Raw genomic sequence first — 21985 nt, forward strand, 5'->3', positions numbered from 1 at the left:
CCTCCTCAGATAGATTCCTCTTTTTATCACCATAATGATTGTGGAGTAAATGTTATCATCCCACTTTATCAAACCATCTCATTATTACAGTATCTTATTGGAGTCCCATTTGCGTAAAGAGTTCAAAGGAAGCTCCAACTGGCTGATTGGGAAGTATGATTGCATTTGTAATTATATTGATACCTACAGCAAGTTAATGCGATTGTTACACTGTGAATTAACACCATGAAAACTTGCACAATTATCTCCGTGATTGCATTATGCCGTTACCAGCCAAGTGTCGACACAAAAGATGGGCTATCTAAAGCCCGCGATTCTGCACAGACAGCTGCACGCCGAGTCATTTATGCTCTTTGATTGGATTCAGATACATTCTGCCCTCCATCTACACTTCAGAACAATAGACCATGTTTTGGTGGAGGAGTTATTAAAAAGAAAAATCCATTCAAGACAGCTGGATGAGAAAGTAAAAGAGCAAATACATTCTGTTTCATCCACAACGCGGACAATGCATATTGAAGAGGAGTGCTTTCTAAGTGTGCCGACTTCAAAATGAGTGTCTGAGAGTACAGACAGCCTCCCTACACCCACCACACTTTCCTCTCCGCCTCCCCCCAGCCTCCCAAGGGTAGACTCCACATTGACAAACATATGGAGAAGGAGGCTGCTGGCTTTGTTGGTCCAGAAAAACAATCCTGTTGGATAAACAGTGAGATTTATTCAGTGTGGAAAGAAAGGACTTGAAGTGGACTGAAGTGTTTCTGCAAGTTCACACCAGGTCTCTCATTTTACCTCTTTAATCTGGGAATATAATCACCTCACATGACGGCCTGCCAGTTACACACACCCTGAAATGATGATCTGTCAGCTTGAGTAGAAGGTGAAAGGTTTTATTTAGCGCCTTGAGGATCAGAAAACAAAAGCTTAAACAGCAGAAGCTAAAGAAGAAGGGATGTTAAAGAAATAATGTCATCTGGCTGACACACAATTTTCTTGAAGACATGGTCTGTCAGTGGATTAGTGGGTGAACTCTATCTGCCCTGAAAGCTTCAGCATTAGACTGTCTAGACTGTCTTTTAGCCAAAGGGAAATGCCTTTTGACTGCAGCGTTATGGAAACCAAGAGAGAGCATTGTATTTTGTACAAAGGTACATATGGGGTCAGTGCTATTTCTAAGATTATACAGTAAAGTACACACAACATAAAAGAGCTAAAAGAGAGCAGGAATTACTGACATAATACTGGAATAATCTTCTTTTCTGTCACGAGTGTAATTAAAATGAAAATTAAAATCCACAGCAGAGCTGCCGTGAAGCACCACAGCTCCTCTGTCCCCGCTTTGAAATAAAACCTCCCCGGGCTGGTTGTATTAGCAGCTCCAGTGTCTTCTCCTCTCAAATGTAGTATCTGTAAGAAGAGAAGAGAGGAGAAGGGCTGGTAATTGGGGCTGTACAGTAATAATGTGTTTAGTGTGGGCAGCACTTTCCTCAGTGTTAACATGCTGGGCCATTAATTGGCTAATGGAGTATATACGGTACAGCGAGGGGGTGGGCTCTCAGGAGAAGGTGGGGGGAGGAAAGGAGGAAGAAGGGAAGGCCAGGAAGGAAGCAGGTGGCAGGTGTGGATGTGAGGTTTCCAGATGATTAACACATCACAGAGCAGGAACTACATCCTGAAGGATACACCAAGGAATCTTTGGGCTTGGAGGCAGGAATATGTAATAATAGGGAATTTATTTTTTCTCAATTGAGATGTGTTTAGGTAAAGGCTTTCATAACTGTTGCTTGTGCTTGAATAAAGTCTACAGTTTGGAAAGTTGCGAAAAATATTGATTTTTATTCGCTTAATTTTATTCGCTCTCAGTCAAGATATTACCATTTTTACAATGTTATGTATGAATTAGTGAAAGTGAACACTTAGCTGATCCTTCCTGTTTCTATATATGGTGAAAATAATAATAATAATAATGATAATAATAATAATTCCTAGGACCTGAAGTCACATTCCTAACTCTGTGACACACTTTTCTCTGTGTATTAACCTTCAGATAAAACACTGTGTTACCCAGCTTCCCAACTAATGACTCAGCTACATTAAATACTTGATTCTGATTGGTCAAACTCCCATAGCAATTCTAAACAGCCAGGGCCTCTATGCACATCCAGACATTACAGAAACAAGAGAATTAGTTATAACTTAGTCTGAAATTGGCCAATAACTAATTGCACCATGAAAGTGAGGCAGACACAAATCCTCATATGTTCAGGGAACTTCCTGGAAAACCTTTGTCCAACAAATTCAAATCGTACAAATGTACTCCCCATATACAGCAGTGAAAATGGAAAATGTTGTGTTTCTTTCATCTAAATTTGCTGTATATCTCAAAATTGTCATACTTTCCCAAAATATATATTTGATCCTTAAATATCTGTTCACTTTGTTTTTTTTTTCCTTTGAGACACATAAGCACAATGTCCACCATCTTTTAAACAGCTTCGCAGCTGCAATAATTCCACTGTTAGGGGCTGTCGGTCTGCTGCCATTAAATTCGATGCTCTGTTATGGTGTTAACCTGCTTCATACATACTGCTAATCTTTTTTTTCTTTCTTTTTCTTTTTTTTTTTTTACATCATCACTACAAACGGCCTGTTTTTGTCACTAGTGACTAAATAGACACATGGGCCCATGTCACATACCTTATGAAAAATCAGTCTGCAGACAGGAGTCCTGCACGTCTATAAAGTTAATGATTTCACTTTTTCACATTAACTCTGTAAAAAATCATGTTTCAAATAGCATCACAAAATTAAATGTTGAGAGTTTTTTTTTTTTTTTTTTTTTTTTTTTTTAAATATTAATCTCACGTTCATTGGAGAGCTCCAAATAGTCCAGCTGACCAGTCAATAGTAGAGGAAAGACGACGTGAGGAGGACAGCCGTGCAGAAAACATTGAGGGATAGTAAAACACACCAGGAGCTTATTAAAAAGACATAAACTGAATTAAAGAGAGCAAGGGAACACAAACCACAATAGGTCAGGGGCTTGAATAAAGGTACAGGTCTGGTTTAGCCAAAACAAAATGTTTGTGAGGATTTAACAAGGAAGACATTCTTGCAAAGCTGCTGCTATTATTTTCAGTATCTGTTAAGAAAGCCACAAAGAGCTTTGACTTTACTGTGGATCAACTGTTTTAAAGTCACAAGTCAAGCTTTTTAATTTATTTTAAAGAGGATAGGACAGTGGACAGAGGAGGAAATAAGCCACAGGTTGGACTTGAATGGTTTGAGCGCTATTTTGGTTCAGATCAAATTTTTGGTGGGCATGATTGCTAATTTTATGTGGTATTGAGTCAGTTAGAGACAGATAGGAGATCAAATGAATTTGTAAATGTAGAAGTCTGATTAATATTGATAGCGAAGATGAAGTTCCTCTGCCAACTGGGCAGCAGCAGAAAGTTAACACCATCTGAGAGTCAAAAACACCCGAAAAAGGCCTCTGACAGGGATCTGACAGCTTTGACTGGGGGATAAGTTTTCTGGATCAATCTTTAATTCCATGAGAGGACTTGTTACTTTTTGCTGAAACTTGCAGAGGATTTTATATGTATAAATAAAATCTCTTATTGAAAATTGATGATGGTATAAGCAGATGATGATGATACTAATGACAAAACCATGGCTCACATCTTTGCTCACTTGGCTTGTTGATATCTTTTAATTGAAATGAATGCAATAGCTTTATGCATGTCAGACTCATGAGGCCTGTTAGACAGGTCTCTCTTTGAGCTTCATGTCGCCAGTCTAGCCAAGGCCATTATCTCGTCCCAAATGTCAATATCGCCGTTTTTATGAATCTGATTAGTCCATAAAACGCCAGAGGGTCTTGAGGTCCCAGAGGACTTCCGTGAACCTGTGGTAACATCATTGTCTGGCCTTCCTGGCAGAGATCTGACATCACTTTAGCCAGATGGCAGGTGAAAGGGCTTGTGGGAATTAGTGTGTTTTTTTGTGTATGAAGCTTGTTTTCTATTTCCTGACATCAGAAGCTGAAGTGAGACCTCACTGAGCATGCTGATCTGTGCTGCGAGTTGATGATTTCCATTTGTACCTGGTCTGCAACAATGCAAATACACTCCAAACCAGCTTAAAGGCTTTATAGATGATGGGGTATCATACGGCATTGCATCAGGCCTCCATCAAAATCTCATTCAGCAGATAATGCTGAGAAAATGGGATTTTGGTCGGCTAAAAATAAACAAGGCAGTCTTTGGGTAGGATGTGGGAATTGGGTTAATCCGGCACTGAAAAATGGTGATTGTTTGAAATGTGATTACCGTTATTAAAATACACAGACATGGGAGCGAGAGTGAGGCTGGAGGGGATCCAGGCTTTGTTCCAAACCTGTCAGTCATCTGTGAGAAGCTGCAGCTGAGGGTCAGAGGTCACTTATAACCTGAGGTAATAGGGAAGTCTTGCACCGCTGGGAGGTTGCGTTGTCTGTGTGCATGCGTGCAGATGTGTGTGTTAGCCTGCAGCAGGGATACAACATCTGGAACCAGTGAACAGTCTGGTGGCTGCTGCCAGGGTCACCGCTGTGGGAGGTCAAACCCCCGCCCTCCCTAGTCTGTCCACAGCCCTTCTCTTCTCTGCTCCCCACTGTCCTCCTCTCTGCTCCTGCAGTGCCAGCTCCCCTTGCTCCCATGCAGAAGCATGGCTGTGTCTTGTTAGCTGCGTACAGATGGGTATTCACATGGAACCGTTCTCTGAGACAGGAGAGGCCCTGTGAAAGGCTCTGTTGTGTGGAACTGGTCCCAGGGAGAGGAACGGCGTGGCAGGAGAGGAGGAAAGAGGAAGTGGATGTCTAACTGTACTCTTCCCACCCCCTGTTGTTTGAGAGGCACAAGATCAGACCACACTCTCTGCCCTCTAACGGCTCATTCAGAGCCACATATTGGAATAATACAGCTTGGCCCCTAACTGCACAAAAATACTTTTTCTTTCCCTCCTTTACTCAGTTAGTTTGGAAGTTTCTTTTTAAGTCTCTGGACGAGAGGCCTCTTCCACACTGATGAATATCTGAATGTAATCTTTAAAGTTGAGATGCTGCTGTAGCCTCTTTAAATGCAGGGTGGTCGTTTTTTTTTTTTTTTTTTCCTGCTAATAGTTTATCCTATATCTTTATGTTTTTATTTGGACAATCTATTTGTCTCTGCAGAATACATAAAGTCTTACATTATAAACAAATTATTTAGAAGTAATTTTGTTCCTGACCTGACCATTTGGTTAGATTAATGTCGTAAAACAGAAGCAGTGAGTCATGAGTGTAAGTGTATAAACTGCGCTTTTAGATCCTGTGTTTTCCTCCTTAATGATTGTGTGCCCTACTCTAGTTGCCCTCACCTGTAGGTATTAGTCTCACCTGCGTATGGATGCGTGATATGTTTAAACTCTCTGTGTCCCACTTATTATTTCAGCTCTTTACATCCCATCATGTGAAAAATATAAAAATTGCAGAAGTAAAGAACTTGTGTGTTTACTCCTGCAGTTCTACTATTTTTTTTTTCAGTGTGTCTCCCCTTGCACTGTTTTAACCTCTATGTTCAGACATTTGGTCCACTGACTTTTAAAGCAAATTTTGATGTGAATTGTTCATTATTTAACATGATTTCCAGCAGAGAAGAGCTGCAACAAATATTGTGCATAATCCGTCTCTTAATGAAAAAAACAACAACTTTTTTTGAGCCAAAATACACTCAGAGAGAGCAGACCTCTGCCAAGCATATTGTGATTGTCACCAACACTTAAGTCCTACTTTAATGTTATACTCCCTTTCAGCAGACTGTCTGCTACAATTTGGTGTTAGTTGCAGGTTTGTACGTTAATTTGTTTCCTGACAGTTTTGATTCTGGATGTTAATATCCAGAATATTTCCAAGATCTGGATCCTACTTTTACATCTGTCAGAAATGATCATGACCTTGTCTTGTCTTGTATTGTTTTGCAAAGCAATCCGACCTTATCCCATTTTGAACTTTTCCTAAAATTTCAAGATCCGTCCATTAGTTGTTGAGTGATGATGTTCACAAACAGACAGACAAGCTCTATCAAAACCATAACCTCCTTAGTGGAGGTAATTAATATGGGTCAGTATTTGATTTTAGAAAAAAAAAAAAAAAAGAAAGAAGGAAAGAAAGAAAGAAAGAAAGAAAAGAAATGGCAGTATCTAGACATTTCAAGCCTTTTCAAACCTCTTAAACTTTGCCATTTTTGCCCCCACAATTTTAATCAAGTGTAATCCTGTTGCTGCTTCTGAATTATTTTAGTTTCTTAATTGAAAAAAAAGGGAATGTGACAGCTTCCCAGGCTGCAAATTGGTAGTTTTATTATATTAAATGGAATTTTTTAATGTGTCTCGAACAGAATCCAGGCAAAGACGCGGGAGCTGCGGGAGAGGCAGGCCAAAGAGAGGGAGTACGCTGAGATCGGAGATGTTGTCAGCCGCACTTTTAGCTCGGATGAGGAGCACACCTACGCTGGCATAGGATCCTTGGACTCATCAGTGGACAGCAACATCATCGATCCTTACAACCACCCGTACCACCTCCCTCAGAGTCCCACCAGCCCTCACATCCCTGTGAGTCTTCAGGACAACGGTCCACCTCTGGAAGCTCTGTACGCCCAGGTCAACAAGCCCCGCAACGGACGCCCTGCAGCTCCAGACAGGTAGGGGGCACTATAGCCAATCCACACACTGAAATACTAAAGTCTATCTTGCTCACACATCCACAACAGTAAAGGATCAACATCCTGCTCTGAAAGTCTCCTTCTTCACTCATTCAAACGACACTAACTAGCTTTGCGTCTTGAGCTTGTGCTTTGCAACAATCTCATTCATTTACACCTCATCTATAATGTATAAGCCGTGCTGTGATGGTATTTGTTCTCCTTTACTTGTCATGGGGAACACATGCTGCACAGAAGAACAATGAAATTTTGCACCGTGTTTTATCACTGCTGCATCCCAGAAGGCATTGCTCCGTGCCGGCAGGTAGAATCCACAGCCAAGGTAAAACAACAGGAGCACATCAGTAATTCTCCGTGTGTTAGGATTTAATATCAGGCCATCTTTTTTTTTTTTTTCATTATTCTTGGATCACAGGTAATCCTCCCCAGCCTCTCGCACTGAAAGTCACGCTGCATGTGAGTTCAGCTCGCTTGTCCCTGGGGGGTTGTATCACTCATAACCTCCGTGTCAACACGAATATTTGATGTGACCACAATATCACAGGGAGCTTTGGTTTCATTTTACGGTGCTGATACTCTGTGTCGCCAAAAGGCTTGTGCAAAGTTTTTGTTTGTTTACACTGATGTGTTTATTGCCTTTCTTTGTTCTGGTAAATGGGAAGTATTAAAGCAGAGTCTGTTCAGAATTTAGTTGGTCTAATCATACACGGGAGGTCAGTGCAAAGATGCATCTGTTTGTTGTCAAATCATGCACTGTGTAACATTTTAGCCTGGGTTTAAGTCATGTCGTTGGCTGTGTTAGTGAACTGATTTCAGGAAGTGAAGTCATCACAAATAAACAAGGTGATGTTAATCAAGCAGCTAACTGGCATACAGCCCTAAAACCCTGAATATGAGTCTTAAAATCACTCTTTTCAAGCAAGTATGTGATGTTCACTACTTTCAGCTGTTTCAAATTCTCTAACTTTATTACTTTTATTATTTCTTCTTCAAAAGAAAGAGAAATTTTTAGAAACCTGACTCAGTTAAAAAAAAAAAAAAAAGTGTTCAAGTCCAGTTTTTAGACTCAAGTTCTGATTTTCAGTCACAACTCGTGTTGGACTCAGGTACTTTTACCCGCAACCTAAAATTTTGAATGTCACCCCTTCTCAAGGAAAAGGAGATGACAAGGCTTGGTTATGACTAAAATGCAGTTTTTAGGGGCATTTAATTTAAATTCATTCACTCATTTGACAATGTCTGCAAATAAGTAGATTTTACTTTGCATTTTAAACTAATGCAACGGAATTTAAATAATTTATGTATGTTGTAATTAAAGTTTTAATTAGATAAAAAGTCCAGGTTTACAGTGTGAACTCAGCTCAAGCATGGATAACTTGGACTTGAAAGATTTAGAGAAGGGCTTAAATTATTTAGAGATTAAAAACTGACCAATTGCATTTATACCTCACCTTGATGTGCACTGTGTTTTTATTTATTTATTTATTTTTTTTTAATAGGGACGGTCACCGTCATGCAGATTTGTATCCTATCCTGTATGAGCAAGCAAGAGCAGTAAATGTTCTTCATGTAAAAAAAAAAAGTATTGGAAAGAAAAGAGGAGAAGAACTGAATCTTTAACACATTTCTGTCCAAGGTGTGCCCAGAAAAGTAAGCTGCTAAAGTTACTGGCATTGTTGATAATGTCACTTAAGGCTGGCCCACATTACAGGATTCCTCAAACCTCACCCATTTAGAGAGCACACACTTGATGCTAACGAAAGACAGATCACTCAAGATCTTAATATTCCGTATATTTCGTAGTATGTGACTTGGGTGTAAACAAACGACAGATAAATGGGAAAAAGTAATAATGGTTGTTTTCGGCTTCTAAATTTTTGAAAAAAAAGAAAAAAAAAGAAGAAAAACATATATGGAAAACATTGTTGAGACGGCAGGGACGTAAGCTGTATGAATAACACTGCGAGTTGGTGGTGAGTAAAGTTGTTTTAAGTATTACAGATGTATGACTCCCTCTGCGGTCAGTCAGCTGAGTCAGCTCGTCTTGATTGGCTTTGCTCTGCTACATATGACATTACACACTGTGCCTTATTGGCTCCTCTCGGAGTGCCCCACACACTACAGGATTTATAGTCACAAATATTAAACATGTTCATTATCCATGATCTCTCAATTGGAGGCCTTCCAAGCAGCTCCAACCCAACAAAATCACTCTTACCACAGCTCACACCATGGGAAAAGTGGACACGTCATTCACAGACACCAGAGAATCAGGCCCTTGCTAGCTTTGATCGTAACGAGAAGATAGGAACAAAAATCAGCCCGTTTATCCTGTAGTGTTTACCCACCCTTGAGCTTCTAGCCTCTAATCTGACTCAACCATGAGGTTTCAGATATTTGGTCAGGTAAACTCCAGGTTAATTTCATTGGGTTGCAGGTATATTTGAGTTTATTTGATTCAGGCATTGATCCCTGCAGTGAGAGGAGGAAACCTCTGTGGATAGCTCTGCTCCTACAACAACCCTAATATTTCATAAATCAATGTAAATGTTGAGACAAGCAAGAGCCATGTTGGAGTGTGCACAAGTAAAAATCTCATTGTAAAGGATGGGATTCTGAATTATTCGTTGCCTTAATGTAATGTAACCCCACCATAGACTCCATTTATATTCTGTCGTCCTCTGTGGAGCTGCTGGTGTTATAGGAGCTGCAGATTTCCTGTAGGTCATATCCAGTGGTGACAAGTCAGGAGATTTCCATCCCCCTGGAGCACCAGAACCTTTCAGGATGTTATTAATGGATCGGATAATGCCCTCCTCCTGTGATTGACAGCTGTCACTTGGGGGCTTGTGACCTTTCACTGCTGGGCTCAGGTGGGGTGGGGTGACCGTGGCACAGCCCCTCTGTGTGACTGTGTGTATGTTCTTTAAGAGGATTTGGAGCGGTACAATCTCCATCCTGTAACAGCGTCATGACAGCCAGAGTAGATATGACAAGGTTATCTGTCCTGTGATAGCTGGCTCAGTCCATGTGCCAGAGCATCCGGGGCTTCGTGAAGGCTACAAATCCATATGTCTACAGTGAAGGTTAGCTCCACCTGTTTCCTCAGGATAGCCTTGTCGTGTCACAGAAACTGTAAACTATCCCACTTCCCAAGCAGGAGCGCGGATGGAGACAATGTTTGACTGCTTTTCAATGAGCCTGTGTATTCAGATCACACGACTCGGAGATGCTTGTCAGTGATAGACATGATGCTATTGATTCTCAGCGGGAATATCAATAAGCTCTGTGCAGGGATACACTATGAAAGCCTTCACATCAGACAACCCTATGAGTGATTAGTCTCTTTTTAGTCTTCATTGCCGGGGGGAGTATTAAAAGCAATCTGCTTAGTGGCATTCAAAGAAATAAAGAAGAAAGAAGAGTCATTCCCCACGAGGGGGTTTAATTGTAAACAGATGCTTTGCTACTTAGAAATGAATTAAGAAAATAATTTCTCAAATAGTTTGTGTTTTTTTTTTTTTTGTTTGTTCAGATTAAACCAAATTTCCTCTGACCATCTGTTGGCTGTTCCAAGTTCCAGCTCTGTTGTGATCTCTTTTTTAGACTCATAACTTTAAAGATCTTCTCTGAAATGTTTCACTTTCAAAGCACAAAAAGCAGAAGAAGAACGTTTCTTATCTTCTCATTCCTGCTCTCTTTTCTTTTAAGTTTCCAGGGAATAGTGGATTCTCACCTCCACAGGTTCGTATCAGTATGAAAAGCTTAGTGCGGCATGTTAATTATAAAAACAAGCTTATGTTTAGTTTGGGGTCTGAGCCTTGAGTAGTGAAAGCGCAGTATGGAGTTTTATTTGCAGGGACAGGATTAGCCGTTGCGAGTGTTGAGATTTGATTTGAAATATGTGCTGCATGTTCAACACTACATTTTTTTGTTGTTGTTTTGCTCCTCCAGCTGCTTTGCATATCTTGTGTATGCCAGCCCGGCTGTACGCCTGTAATATTTGTCTTGCTGCCTTTGAGATATTATATGCACTGGTTCTTATTTAGCTCAGAGGCTTTCTATTTACAATTTGCAGAAAGGAGCTTGAAACACATTCAGATTCAAGACTCCTGTCACTTGCCTATCATAACAAACATAAACAGTCATTTGCATTTCTAAATTAAACGTAATGGAAACTTTCATTGCCAAATATAAAGGACCAGCACAACAGAATTTGCAATCATCCTGCCTGCTCCATGCATCAAGGCAGCAAAATTGGAGTCTGAACTTTTGTTTTGTGAGTTAGAGAGCCAGTTTGACTTCCAGTGTCTTCATTTTCTTACCCTGCCACTGCTACTGACACTGAATGGTTTGAAGCTGCAAAGATAACAAGAACTTCTGTTTGAAGGTCAGGGGAAAGGACAGAGATGATGGTTTGTTCAGGCACACTGCCCATTCCTGGCTGTCAGTCAGTCCTCAGTATGAAAGAGAAGAATGAGTAGCGTTTAACCCTGACCTGGATCCTGTTACTCTTTCTGAGGTGGGCCCTGGAGAGACACACTCTGATCAAAAGGGCAGACGTAGCCTCTTTGCTGAAAGGGGATTTGAGTTGTTTCATAGGGTTAAGTTCCATGTTCATACAGTGTGTATGACCACAAACCAGCATCATGCAATATATTTGAATAAAGTTCACTTGAGTGCAGCATAAGGCTTTATACCAACAAACATCTAAAGTTATCCATAAAAAAAATCATATCAATCCCTCTGGATTGGACATGACTACATGGATATAGCTTGGACTCAGGAGTGTCGGTGTCCACAGGCAATGGTTCTCAGACCCAAAACAGTAGACTCATAGTGAGGCTGATTATACTGCTGGGCATGACATGTTCTCAAACAACCACCCCCATCCTGGTGATGTTGGTAGCCTTTGAATAGGGGTGAATATTGACAAGAACCTCACGATACGATATGCATCACGATTGTCGGGTCACATTACGATATTCTCACGGTATCAAAATATTATGATATTTGCCATATTCTGTAGTTAAATATTTGATTGAAAACAGCTTGTTTAAAATTTGTATCGTGTTTGTAATGAAAGTCAGATGCAGTGTTTCATACAGACACTTAACTTGAAAACATAAAGTGTGTCAAGTTTGTCACTTAAACTACTGTGACATTTAATTTATGTTGCACTGAAATGATTGTGTGAAAGTCGTGGTCAGTAGATGAAGCTGATAAATGTCACTTGGCGGAAACAATGTTACTCGTTAAAAATCGAATACAGCGCAAAACGTGAATGTGATGATTATTTAATCAGTCTACTACGCTGTAAAAAAACTTAAAACGGTTTACAAAATTAAAATGGTTTTAACTAATTTGACCCAAGAATAGAGAGAAAACACTGATGTTTATGGCAGCAAAACCCACATCATCAAGTTTAGGAATAAGATATTTTGAATTTACTCTGTGATAATATATATTATACAGTTTATGGGCGACATACAACAGAGTAGCTCTTCGGCGCCATCTACTGAAGTGGAGGTGCCAACTCACCTAAAATATGAATTTTTATTTCAACAAAAATATTGATTTTAACAGTTGAAATGAATATTCTATCACAGGTTAAAGTATCACAATAAATTGCCATATTACTATTTATCACACCTCTACTTTTGAAAAAACTACTTTTGGGCTTTTAAGCCTTTACAGAGAGTAAGGATGCACAATATTCGCAGCTTAGTATTGATGATATATGATAAAACCACAAGTATATCAATATCTGTGTGAAATTTATGCTGGTATGCACAGCCAATTAGGTGGCTCATTGTTTATGCTGATGCTGTGGCAGCACACACAAATCAAAGATGAGCTACAACATGTCAGCTCTATGAAAGCTGTTCTGACTGTCATAAACAGACAGCCAAATGGTTATTTTCAGCAATTAGACAGTTAATGTCTATGTTGAAAAAGAATGCATAAATAATTTATGGTAGTTTCAAATGTTGGTTGTCTTATTTTATGTCTGTTTTTTAAACATAGACTAAAAAAACGAGTTGAGGACGAACTTAGTGCTCCTTACAGGGGGTACATGTGAGTATAGGTTGGTATCAGAAATCTGAAAAACAAGGAAAGGTCTCTGTAACTGATAGGCCCCTGAAAGCTTAAACTTTAAGCTTTTAAGTTTCAAAGCAAGGTTTCCTGAAAAGACTTAGAGGTGATCTAGTGATCTGGACATGTGCCCTAAAAGAAACAAAAGTTATTACCTTTCAAACCAAAAACTTTTAGTTTGGATGTAGCCTGTGTTTTATTATTTCATGTGGAAAAAAAAAAGATTTATTTGTTAGTTGTTTATGAATCAACAAAACACGTTTGAAAAACATAAACACATATCAGTACAAATCTATCACCCTGGTGTGGTCTTGTTGACACTTTCTCCTGCAGCATGGTAAATAACATGACATGGGATATTACCACGGTGGATGCCATCTCCTGATTATCATATGACCTCTGGATGCAGAGCACGAACCTGACCCTGTTGGTTCCAGGGAACAAGTTAATGAAGTAAATTGAGTTGAAATTAGCAAACAGCCGTCTTTTATTTTTCAGTCTTCACTGGGAAAGAAAAGAGACCAAAGACTGAACTTGTTTGAGGATGACTGCACTTGAACTAATCAGGATCTTACATCTAAAAGCCACCTTGTAAGATATTCACATCGCTGGAAAGACATCAATCAATGCCTGTGTACCCGGGAGTTCCCATCAGTCTGTTTACTGTACACCCCTCAGCGCTGTCATTACAACACAACTTAGAGTCAGAGAGGAGAGGCTTCTTTAGATCCAGTTAACTAATTAGAGACACTTAGGGGCACTTTGGTTGATGTGGGGCGGAGCTCTTTTTTCAGCTTTGCTTCCACATCTGCCAATTATTGTTCACTATAGCTGCATCTTTGACTCTATTTATGCTTCATGTGTTTACACATGTGTGCTCATTTTATGCCATTATAAAGACACTGGCCCATGACTGGCTGATGCTTTCAAAGCTGCTCTTTTGTTTATCCATGAGAGTTAATAACAAGAGGCTGCAGCTGGATAAATACGCTTCTTTCTGATAGACCCTCTGTAATGGAGCCCTAATGGGAAGGTCACTGTGACTGTAAAGCTGGAATGAGTCAGACCTGAGCCCATAAACCCTTGGAGATACAAGGACCCCTGGTTGCTGTGGGCGTCCAGAGATCGTCGTCGCTCTGCTGTATCAGGTTTTACTGTTCCTCTGTGGGATCACGCTACAACAAGAGCTCATTTGACAATTTATTACCAGCCTCCACGTTATTGGAGCTGGCAGCACCAGAGGTGTTTTGACAATGCTGTCGGACTCAGTAAAACTGAAGGGCACCAATAAGAATCTGGGATTTGTTCACGGTCAGTTTTGTTAAAACCTCGTATAAAGCAAACAAAAATATCAGTTTTCACCCTAAAACCTGTGGCATGAATCCGGAGCTCACGGTAAACCCTGAACACCATGTTTTCTTTTCCCTTGTTTGGTTTAACCGTATAGAAAAGCACACCCAGCAAAATGGAATGACCTCATTTCTCGACAGGCAGCTGACAAGTCAAACCCCTCCATCTGCCAAGGGACCATGGGGTTTGGGTGACTGGCGTTGGATGCTGCGTTTCACAACGACAGCCTGACAGGTGCCGGGCTCGATGGGATTTGCGGGAAGCAAGCGTGAAACAAAGCATCACCTTTGAAACTCCAATTTGATTGACTGCTGCTCCCATTACCCAGTCGAGTTTCTAAAGCTCCTTAGAGCATGGGCGAGGAAGAGTCAGGGAGACACAGAGAGGAAGAGGTGAGGGGAACAGGGAGGAAAAGAAATGAAGCTCACAGAGCTCAGCAGTGCAAAGCCCTTGAAGTCCTCTGCATCTCAGCAGCTCCAGAAAGGTTTGTAAGCAGGCAGCGGAGAGAGAAAAGCACCCAAAAACCCTCACCGAAAGAAGCACTCACTGTGCTGTTTGTGCCTCGGCTTTCTCCACACTTTAATTCGGTCAGAACCTCCACTTTGCATGGTCTTCAAATTGGATTATGAGGTAGCTAATGCATTTTCAGCAGCTGATAAAAGGTCAGGCTTTTCATCTCGGGAGAATGTTTGTGAGATTTTAACACTCAGATGCTCAGAGATGTCAACCCCAGAGGTGGGGAACACTAATCAGCTGTGAAACAAAAACTTCACACCTCAGACGGAGGGACAGCTCACGCTAAAAGGCGACCTTGTGCTGGTCGGAGACAGAGCATTTAGCTGTGTCAGGTTAGGATCTTTATCAGTACACAGTTCACCTACTCTTTAAGCTCCTTGTATTTTTCTATCAGGGCCATGCAATCCTTCAGTTTTCTATTTTGCTGTATGTTGGACGAGACTCTTCAGTGACTCAATTAAAGCAATGCAGCTGGAGAGCAAGTTCTCATAAACAACAATGTTCAACCTCAATCAGACGATCGCTCAACCAATTTTGAGTGTGTTTTGGATTGTTTGCCGTCTCTTATTCGATGTGTGTAATTAACACCACAATCAACAATCAGCCTCTGTGATTTTTATAGACTATATTTCAATTTAGATGCAATCAAAGTGAGATTAACAACACTTTCTGACTGCAACATCTGTAGCTTTGATTAAACCCACCTCTCAATAATTCATTGGTAAACAAATGAATCTTTTACGACCCCTACATCTGTGTAAAGACTTTAATAACACCTCGTAAGTCTCCAATAATGTCTGCTCCCGGTTCCCAAGGGAGCAACGTTGATATTTCTGCTTTTAATGTGACACATGCATACGTTAGGGGGAACTAATTACATGTGACTGTCTCGTTGGTATCTCTGTTATTCCAGAGTGTTTCCTCTGCTGTATCCAGTTTCTTCACCTCCTGAAGGCTGCCAAGCTAAACAAGACTCTGAGTCAACGTTGAATGTGTCACATTTTATTCCCAGAGCCATGGCAGCGTGTTTTGGTGCCGCCTTTGTTTGTCTCTGACATCCACCAGTGTTTTCCATTACTCCCGCTGAGTGTCCTTGTGTGGGTGTGAAATTAGTATCACAGAGTTTTGCTTTTTCTGCTCTAATTGAGGATGAGAAAAGGACACTGAGGTGAGGACTCATCTGTAAAGAAAGACTTGCTGAGAGAGCTGCTGGTGTGATGGATGGGTCTGGATGAATTCTCAGGTCAGCAGTGGTTATGAGCATCTGCAGGACATCCTGTACATCTGTTTAACATGTTTTGATGATCTCTGCATCTCTTAAACCACTCAGTGTAAACCATAGACTGTATGTAAAGTGGACAGTGTGGCTTTGCCATTCACCATTGTATGGATTTGAAGCCATCACAGGCACCACCATTGGCAGCAGCTGTGCAGCCAGAGTTTGGATAGGAGAGGCTATGAGGGACTCAGAGAAAGTCTGAATGGAGCCAAGTGACATAAACCATTATTTCGGTCTGCAACCAATGATTATTTTAGTAATTGATTACTCTGACAATCATAGTTATGATAAATCCATGAATCAGGGAAAAAAAAGGATGAGAATGCATAATAGTAAAATTCCCAAAACCAAACATACGTTATTATTTTAGTTGATGACCAATGTTTGCTTAAAATATATATATAAAGAAACAATCTGAACATAGTTTAAGCTGACCAGATGCTACATTTATAAAAGAATAACAAGTGGCATGGATGTATTGTCACTTAAAAAATCAACAGTATGGGTAAAATAATAAAAAATACATGGTTATGTCATCAGATTAAGAACTTAGTGGGCCAAAAAGGCAAATAAATAAGAATGTGTCCTCCATTTTTTCACCCCCTCTTCCCTACCACAATCTGTAGCAGCTAACACTAATGCTAACGTTTGTTTAATGAACTCCTTGTGGTTTTCAAACAGGGTCGCAATTAAAAAAAAAAAAGACCTTACAGACATACCATGCATTTCACAGCATATGAAGGAGTGTATGAGGGATTTTGATGCTCCTCACCTCACTGTTGAGCTCCCTGGCTCGTCATCAATGAGCCCAACATGTTAGCGTTTTAAGTGCTGGATTATTGCAGTGGAATTGCCGTGCCATGAGAGGTCATTCTTGTCAATTAACATGCTGTGTGCTTTTACCCAGCATGAAATACTCCCAAACTTTGGGATTTTTTGGATGGACGGCTATCTCCGGCTCTGCCATTATTCACATGTTTACTTGTTTCCCTCACCTGCCTGCTCGGCTTCTCCTCCACCACCCTGATCTGTTTACATGTGACTCACACAGCCTTGCAGCCCGTGTAATTTACCCTCCAGTCAAGTAGGTGGCGGTAATGCACCTTCAGCTAGTTGCAAACCTCTAAATAATCCAACAAAAAGGAAGAAGACAAACTAATACTTTAATGATGCAGCACAGTGCATTGATGATGGAAATAATGTTGTTGACGCTTTTACTAATCGATTTTATCGATTTGTGGGTGCAGCCCTATAATTATAATTTTATTCTGAGTCTAGTCCAATTTCTTCTTGGCTCTCCCTCCTGACATATTTTACAATCCCCGAAAAAATATACAAAAACAGCAGCTGCCAATCATTGTTAAACATGACACAAAGCTTCATTTTTAACTACTTATAACTAATGAAAATGAAACCTTTCAGAAAAAAAGAGGACCTGAAGACAAAGAAGCCAAATAATATCTTGAAATAACCACAACAACCAGATGTGAAAAACATTCCTATGAGTTGTATTAATTTTTTTTAAAATTTGACCACAGCTTATCTTGAATGACTGGGGAGATGGATTTTTTTGACCTATACTGTAGCCAGTCACCAGGGGGAGCAGTTTTTGTGGTGACCCCACTTCAAGCTGAGCAAGATGGTGTCTATTTTTCTTTTACAGTCTATGGTGTAAACCCTGTACATATACATTACAGAATGGTTGTGCAAGCGCAAACACTCGCACTCACACAGATTTTTACCCTTTCCTCCCAGCCCGCTCTGTGCTGTGGTGATAGTGCAAAAGGGCCTAATGCACCGAATGCACATCAGCCTTATCTCAGGGGTTTTACACAGATAGCAGTGTGTATCTTCCAGGCAAAGCAAGTGAATTATTTTTCGGGTCTGTTTTCATTTTTTTTTTCCCCTCCCGCTTCAGAGAGAGAAGGCCCCTGTGGGATGGATGTGATGAGATGGAGCACAGGGGAGGCAATTTATCCTCCGTTTGTACCATTACGTTCATTTAAGAAAGCAAACTGCCTGAAAGCAGATTGAGCTGGCAAGACGGAGGGAGAGAGGGAAAGAAGGAGAGCAATGAACCAACTTCATCTTCAACTCTGTATCAAGTAGATAGAGCTGATTAAGGTTGAACGTACAGTATGTGTGATATCAGTGTCTGTGGATTGGGAAGCCTTGAAGACATGCATACAGTACTTAATGAATTTCAGAAGATCAAAGGAAGGGAGGGGGGACAATTAAAGGCAGGGGTCCCTCAGCAGGCGAAATGGGAAGTAAAGATTGGGAGGAGTTTTGCGTTTGGCCGAAGGCAGCCGATGCATCATGTTATGATCGGCACTGTAGGGCATCTCATTCCCGGCAATCAGCTGCTGCAAATAGACGGTTAATCCCTCCTCTCCTCCCCTGAAGGCTGCAGATGCCTGTAACCGTAACCTTGCTGTGCGGTGCTGAGGGGAGATTAACAAAACAGACAAGCTTTTATCAGGCCTTTTTTTTCCACAGATCACAGTAAATATGACAGTTTGTTTTGCAAATGACAGCGAGTGGTGAGTGGTGCACTTTTTCTATAAATTCACTTTCTTAGAAATCTATTTTGATCGAAGAAGGCGCACTTTGATGCAAACGTGTAAAAAAAATCCTGCATCCACATGATCCATAACCCAGGATCATAAACCATAAACCAATCACGGGGTCTTCGCAGCGACACAGCATCATTGCTTTCATACCACTTAGCCATCACTCTTTCTCACACACACTCTCACAGCCACACCAGAAATAGATCAGGTAAGGAATGTGATTGAGAGGCAGGTGACTGCAGAGCATGGATTCACACTGTGAACCGTGTCAGCAAGCAGATGACTCTCATGCCACCTCATTCCACCCCCCTCTCCTCGCTTTCATCTCTTCTTACAGTAACGCCACATTAAAGTGACCTCAGAGTGTCAGGCAGGGACACTAACTGCTGCATACTCACCTTGCTTTCCTGTCTGTGTCCTAAAAGTACACAGTGAGGCTAAAAACCCATACAGGAACCAAAGAGTATTAAAGGCTTCTTCTCTCAATCTAAAAATATCTTGTGGAAGACAAGATAGTCCAAACTGGGCAAGAGGAGATAACAACAGAACAGAGTTCTCCCAAATAAGGCCCAGTGCTGCTGGATTGCCTAACACAACACAGAAGAAGGAAAGTAGGTCTGAATAACAGTCAGGTCAAATTTAGCCTTCATGAAAAAACTGGTTAAGAAGTCAGTCAGTGTCGTCCAATGTCCAGATAAGAGTCATGTTTTCCTTAGAAGTCCAGGTTTTAGGATGAGTATTGAAAGAAAGCAGGTCTTCATGAAGTGGCATTCAGAATCAAGACCTTTTCAGTGATGTCATCATTGATGTAACACGTTTTACTTATGTTGTCTCGCTCCTTTTTTTGGCCTTGGGATTTTCCATGGATCCCCTATTTACCTAAGCCAGTTAAGTCATCACTGAAGCCTTTAGCCAACACAGGACACGTCCAAGTGTCTTAATCTCATGACCAATTTAAGAAGCAGCCTCACCGAGTCTCCATTTCAACTTGTGTGGAAAGTGCAGATTTTAAACTTTTAGACAGATTTAAAACTGTTTGACAGATTTTGAATTGTATTGATAGTGCAAGGAAATCCAGAGTTGTAATAAATAATGGACGTATGGTGCAGGATGAAACAGTGAAAACATGAAAACAGGTGATTTTGTGGAGAGTTATAGAGCCAGAAATGCTGGCACAAAAATAAATAGTTAAATAAATAAAAAAAATAATGAAACAAACATACAAAAAAAAGCTGCAAAACATGACATTCCTTTCCTATTGATTGAAAATGCACCACATTAGCCAATCACAAAATTATATGGTTGCTAGGACAGTGGGGAAGTTTTGGGAGTTACAGAGGTGGGACAGTATGCACTAAAGTGAGTTTTGATCGATTTGTGACTTTAGCATGTTTAGATCCCATGGTTGGTGTAGGAAAAAAAAAAAAAAAAAAAAAAAGGAAGAAACTTTTCCTACTTGGATTTTTTTTATTTTTTTTTTTATTTTTTTTTTTACAATTTTAGGTCTAGAGTGTTTCTATATTATTAAAAATGAGTGAAAAAATGTAAAATCACACAAAAAGACAACAAGCATGGCGAGGCAAACCAATTTTAAGGTGAAACATTAAAGTCAAATCAAAAGTGGTAAAAAAAAAAAATGCAAACTGACCTCTCGTCCCTAGAAGTTTAAACCTGGAAAAACCTTAAAACTCTTAAAGAAGCTGTACCAAGCTGTATGCTTGAACCTGCTCAGATACATTAATGCTTTGAACTTTCATTGACTGAAAAATCTGTGATAAGCTGCCCAGACATCATCTGATGTTGGTACAATGCTGACCTTCTTTAGGTTAACTCTGGGCAAAGGGACAGTGGTCCACTGTTTCAAGGGATCAATACAATAATCACCTGATAGATTTTTTCATATGAAATAATTCTTGAGAAATCCTTGAACACGTTTTTTGCATATGTTGAGGTATCTTTATTGTGGGTGAAACACCTTAGTACCGCACACTCCAGGCATCTGCTCTTTCTGTAAGTAAGGCCAGAACACGTGAGTTTTCTGACAACAGAGAGAAGCACAATTTACACTTCCTCGGCATTAATGTTTTGACTCAACTTCAGCTATTAAGAGCTGAGATCCAGTTCCAGGTGTTTGAAAAAAAAACTCACAATCTTTTGTCTTCATGGAACCCCACTGGAAAAGAATTTAAACCTGTTGCTAAATATGTATGGGAACAGTAATAAAGACAGAAGCAATGGAGGCGCAAAGTTCAGCACTGACCAGTGGCTCTTACATTAATCAGCCGACTGTGTCCTGAACACTATTTTCTAAATGGTCACTGGGGTACAACTGTATCAAGAAGTTAGTGCATTTTAATCGAAATCCAGCCAGCGTGTTGGGGCCACATAATTAAATTTACCTTCCCCACATCTGAGCCAGCAAGCCTGTGCACTCCACCCAGAGCAGCACTACTTCTCTCTGTTTTAAGAGCAGTATCCATATTCTTTTGTCCGACTGGGCCATTGTCACTCCAATCCCTGCGCCTTGAACAAGCTCCCAGCGGCAAATCGGATCTCAGCGAGAGCCTTTGTAATTACAGGGAGCTGAATGGGTGAATACGTCCCAAATCCGCAAGACCATCCAGCGACACATTCCATCTGTCTTAAGCTTCCCTTCAATATTTGAGATCGACTCATGAGGAGGTATTGAAATATTGCAAGCCACTACATTTTTCTACAGTTGTTTTTTTTATTTTTTTGCACATTCCAGTTGTTTGAAACTTTTTGGACTTGTGTGTTTCATTATTGTGCTTTTGTTGTTTCTTGCATGGCTCCATTCTCATGTCAAATGTTGAAAGAAATAAAGAAGTACTTTAAGAAATAATTCCTGGCAAGTGGTGTTGTGCAGTCTAAAGCTGCAGTGCATTGTAAAGGAGAAGAGCCACGTTAAATACTGATACAGGGAGATGACAATGCACCCGGATTTAGCAAGAGGCATGTGATATGCCACTCTTCAAAAAAACAAAGCTTTCTTTCATCTTGTGAATTTCAGCGTGGTTTCTCACAGACTCGTAAGACCTCTGCTGAATCAAAGGACTAGAATATAAATCAAACATCTTCCAAAAACAATAATAATAATAATTAAAAAAAAGTGGAAGTGTGGGAAGAAAAAAAAAAAAATCTCACGATTGTGACACGTTAGACTACAAAGAAAAACAAAAACTACCCTGATTCTCAAAACATTTGGACAGTGTTGACAAAAACAGAACTTGATCATTTGAAAATTATTTACAGCTGATGTTTAATTGAAAACACTTCAAAGACAACAAATCAAATGTTGAAATTGAACATTTTTATTGTACTGCGAAAAAGGAAGAGAGACAACAAAATGTGTATTTCATTTTCCATTCCAGCAACCTGATTAAAACAAGTTGGAACAGGGGCATGTT

At 40.3% G+C, this 21985-nt stretch overlaps 1 protein-coding gene across 2 annotated transcripts in view; it reads left to right on the forward strand.

The window, feature by feature from the left end:
• LOC141807267 (partitioning defective 3 homolog) overlaps positions 1–21985 on the forward strand; it is a 540268-nt gene that overhangs the window by 428504 nt on the left and 89779 nt on the right. For both annotated transcript variants that reach the window (XM_074693146.1, XM_074693147.1), the window contains one exon: positions 6420–6722. In XM_074693146.1, coding sequence (XP_074549247.1) covers positions 6420–6722 — 303 coding nt within the window. The remainder of the gene's footprint in view (positions 1–6419; positions 6723–21985) is intronic.

The sequence above is a fragment of the Halichoeres trimaculatus genome, unplaced genomic scaffold (genome assembly GCF_033239565.1).
Source record: "Halichoeres trimaculatus isolate MK-OKI-2021-1 unplaced genomic scaffold, fHalTri1.1 fHalTri1_scaffold_18, whole genome shotgun sequence".
Classification (NCBI taxonomy): domain Eukaryota; kingdom Metazoa; phylum Chordata; class Actinopteri; order Labriformes; family Labridae; genus Halichoeres; species Halichoeres trimaculatus.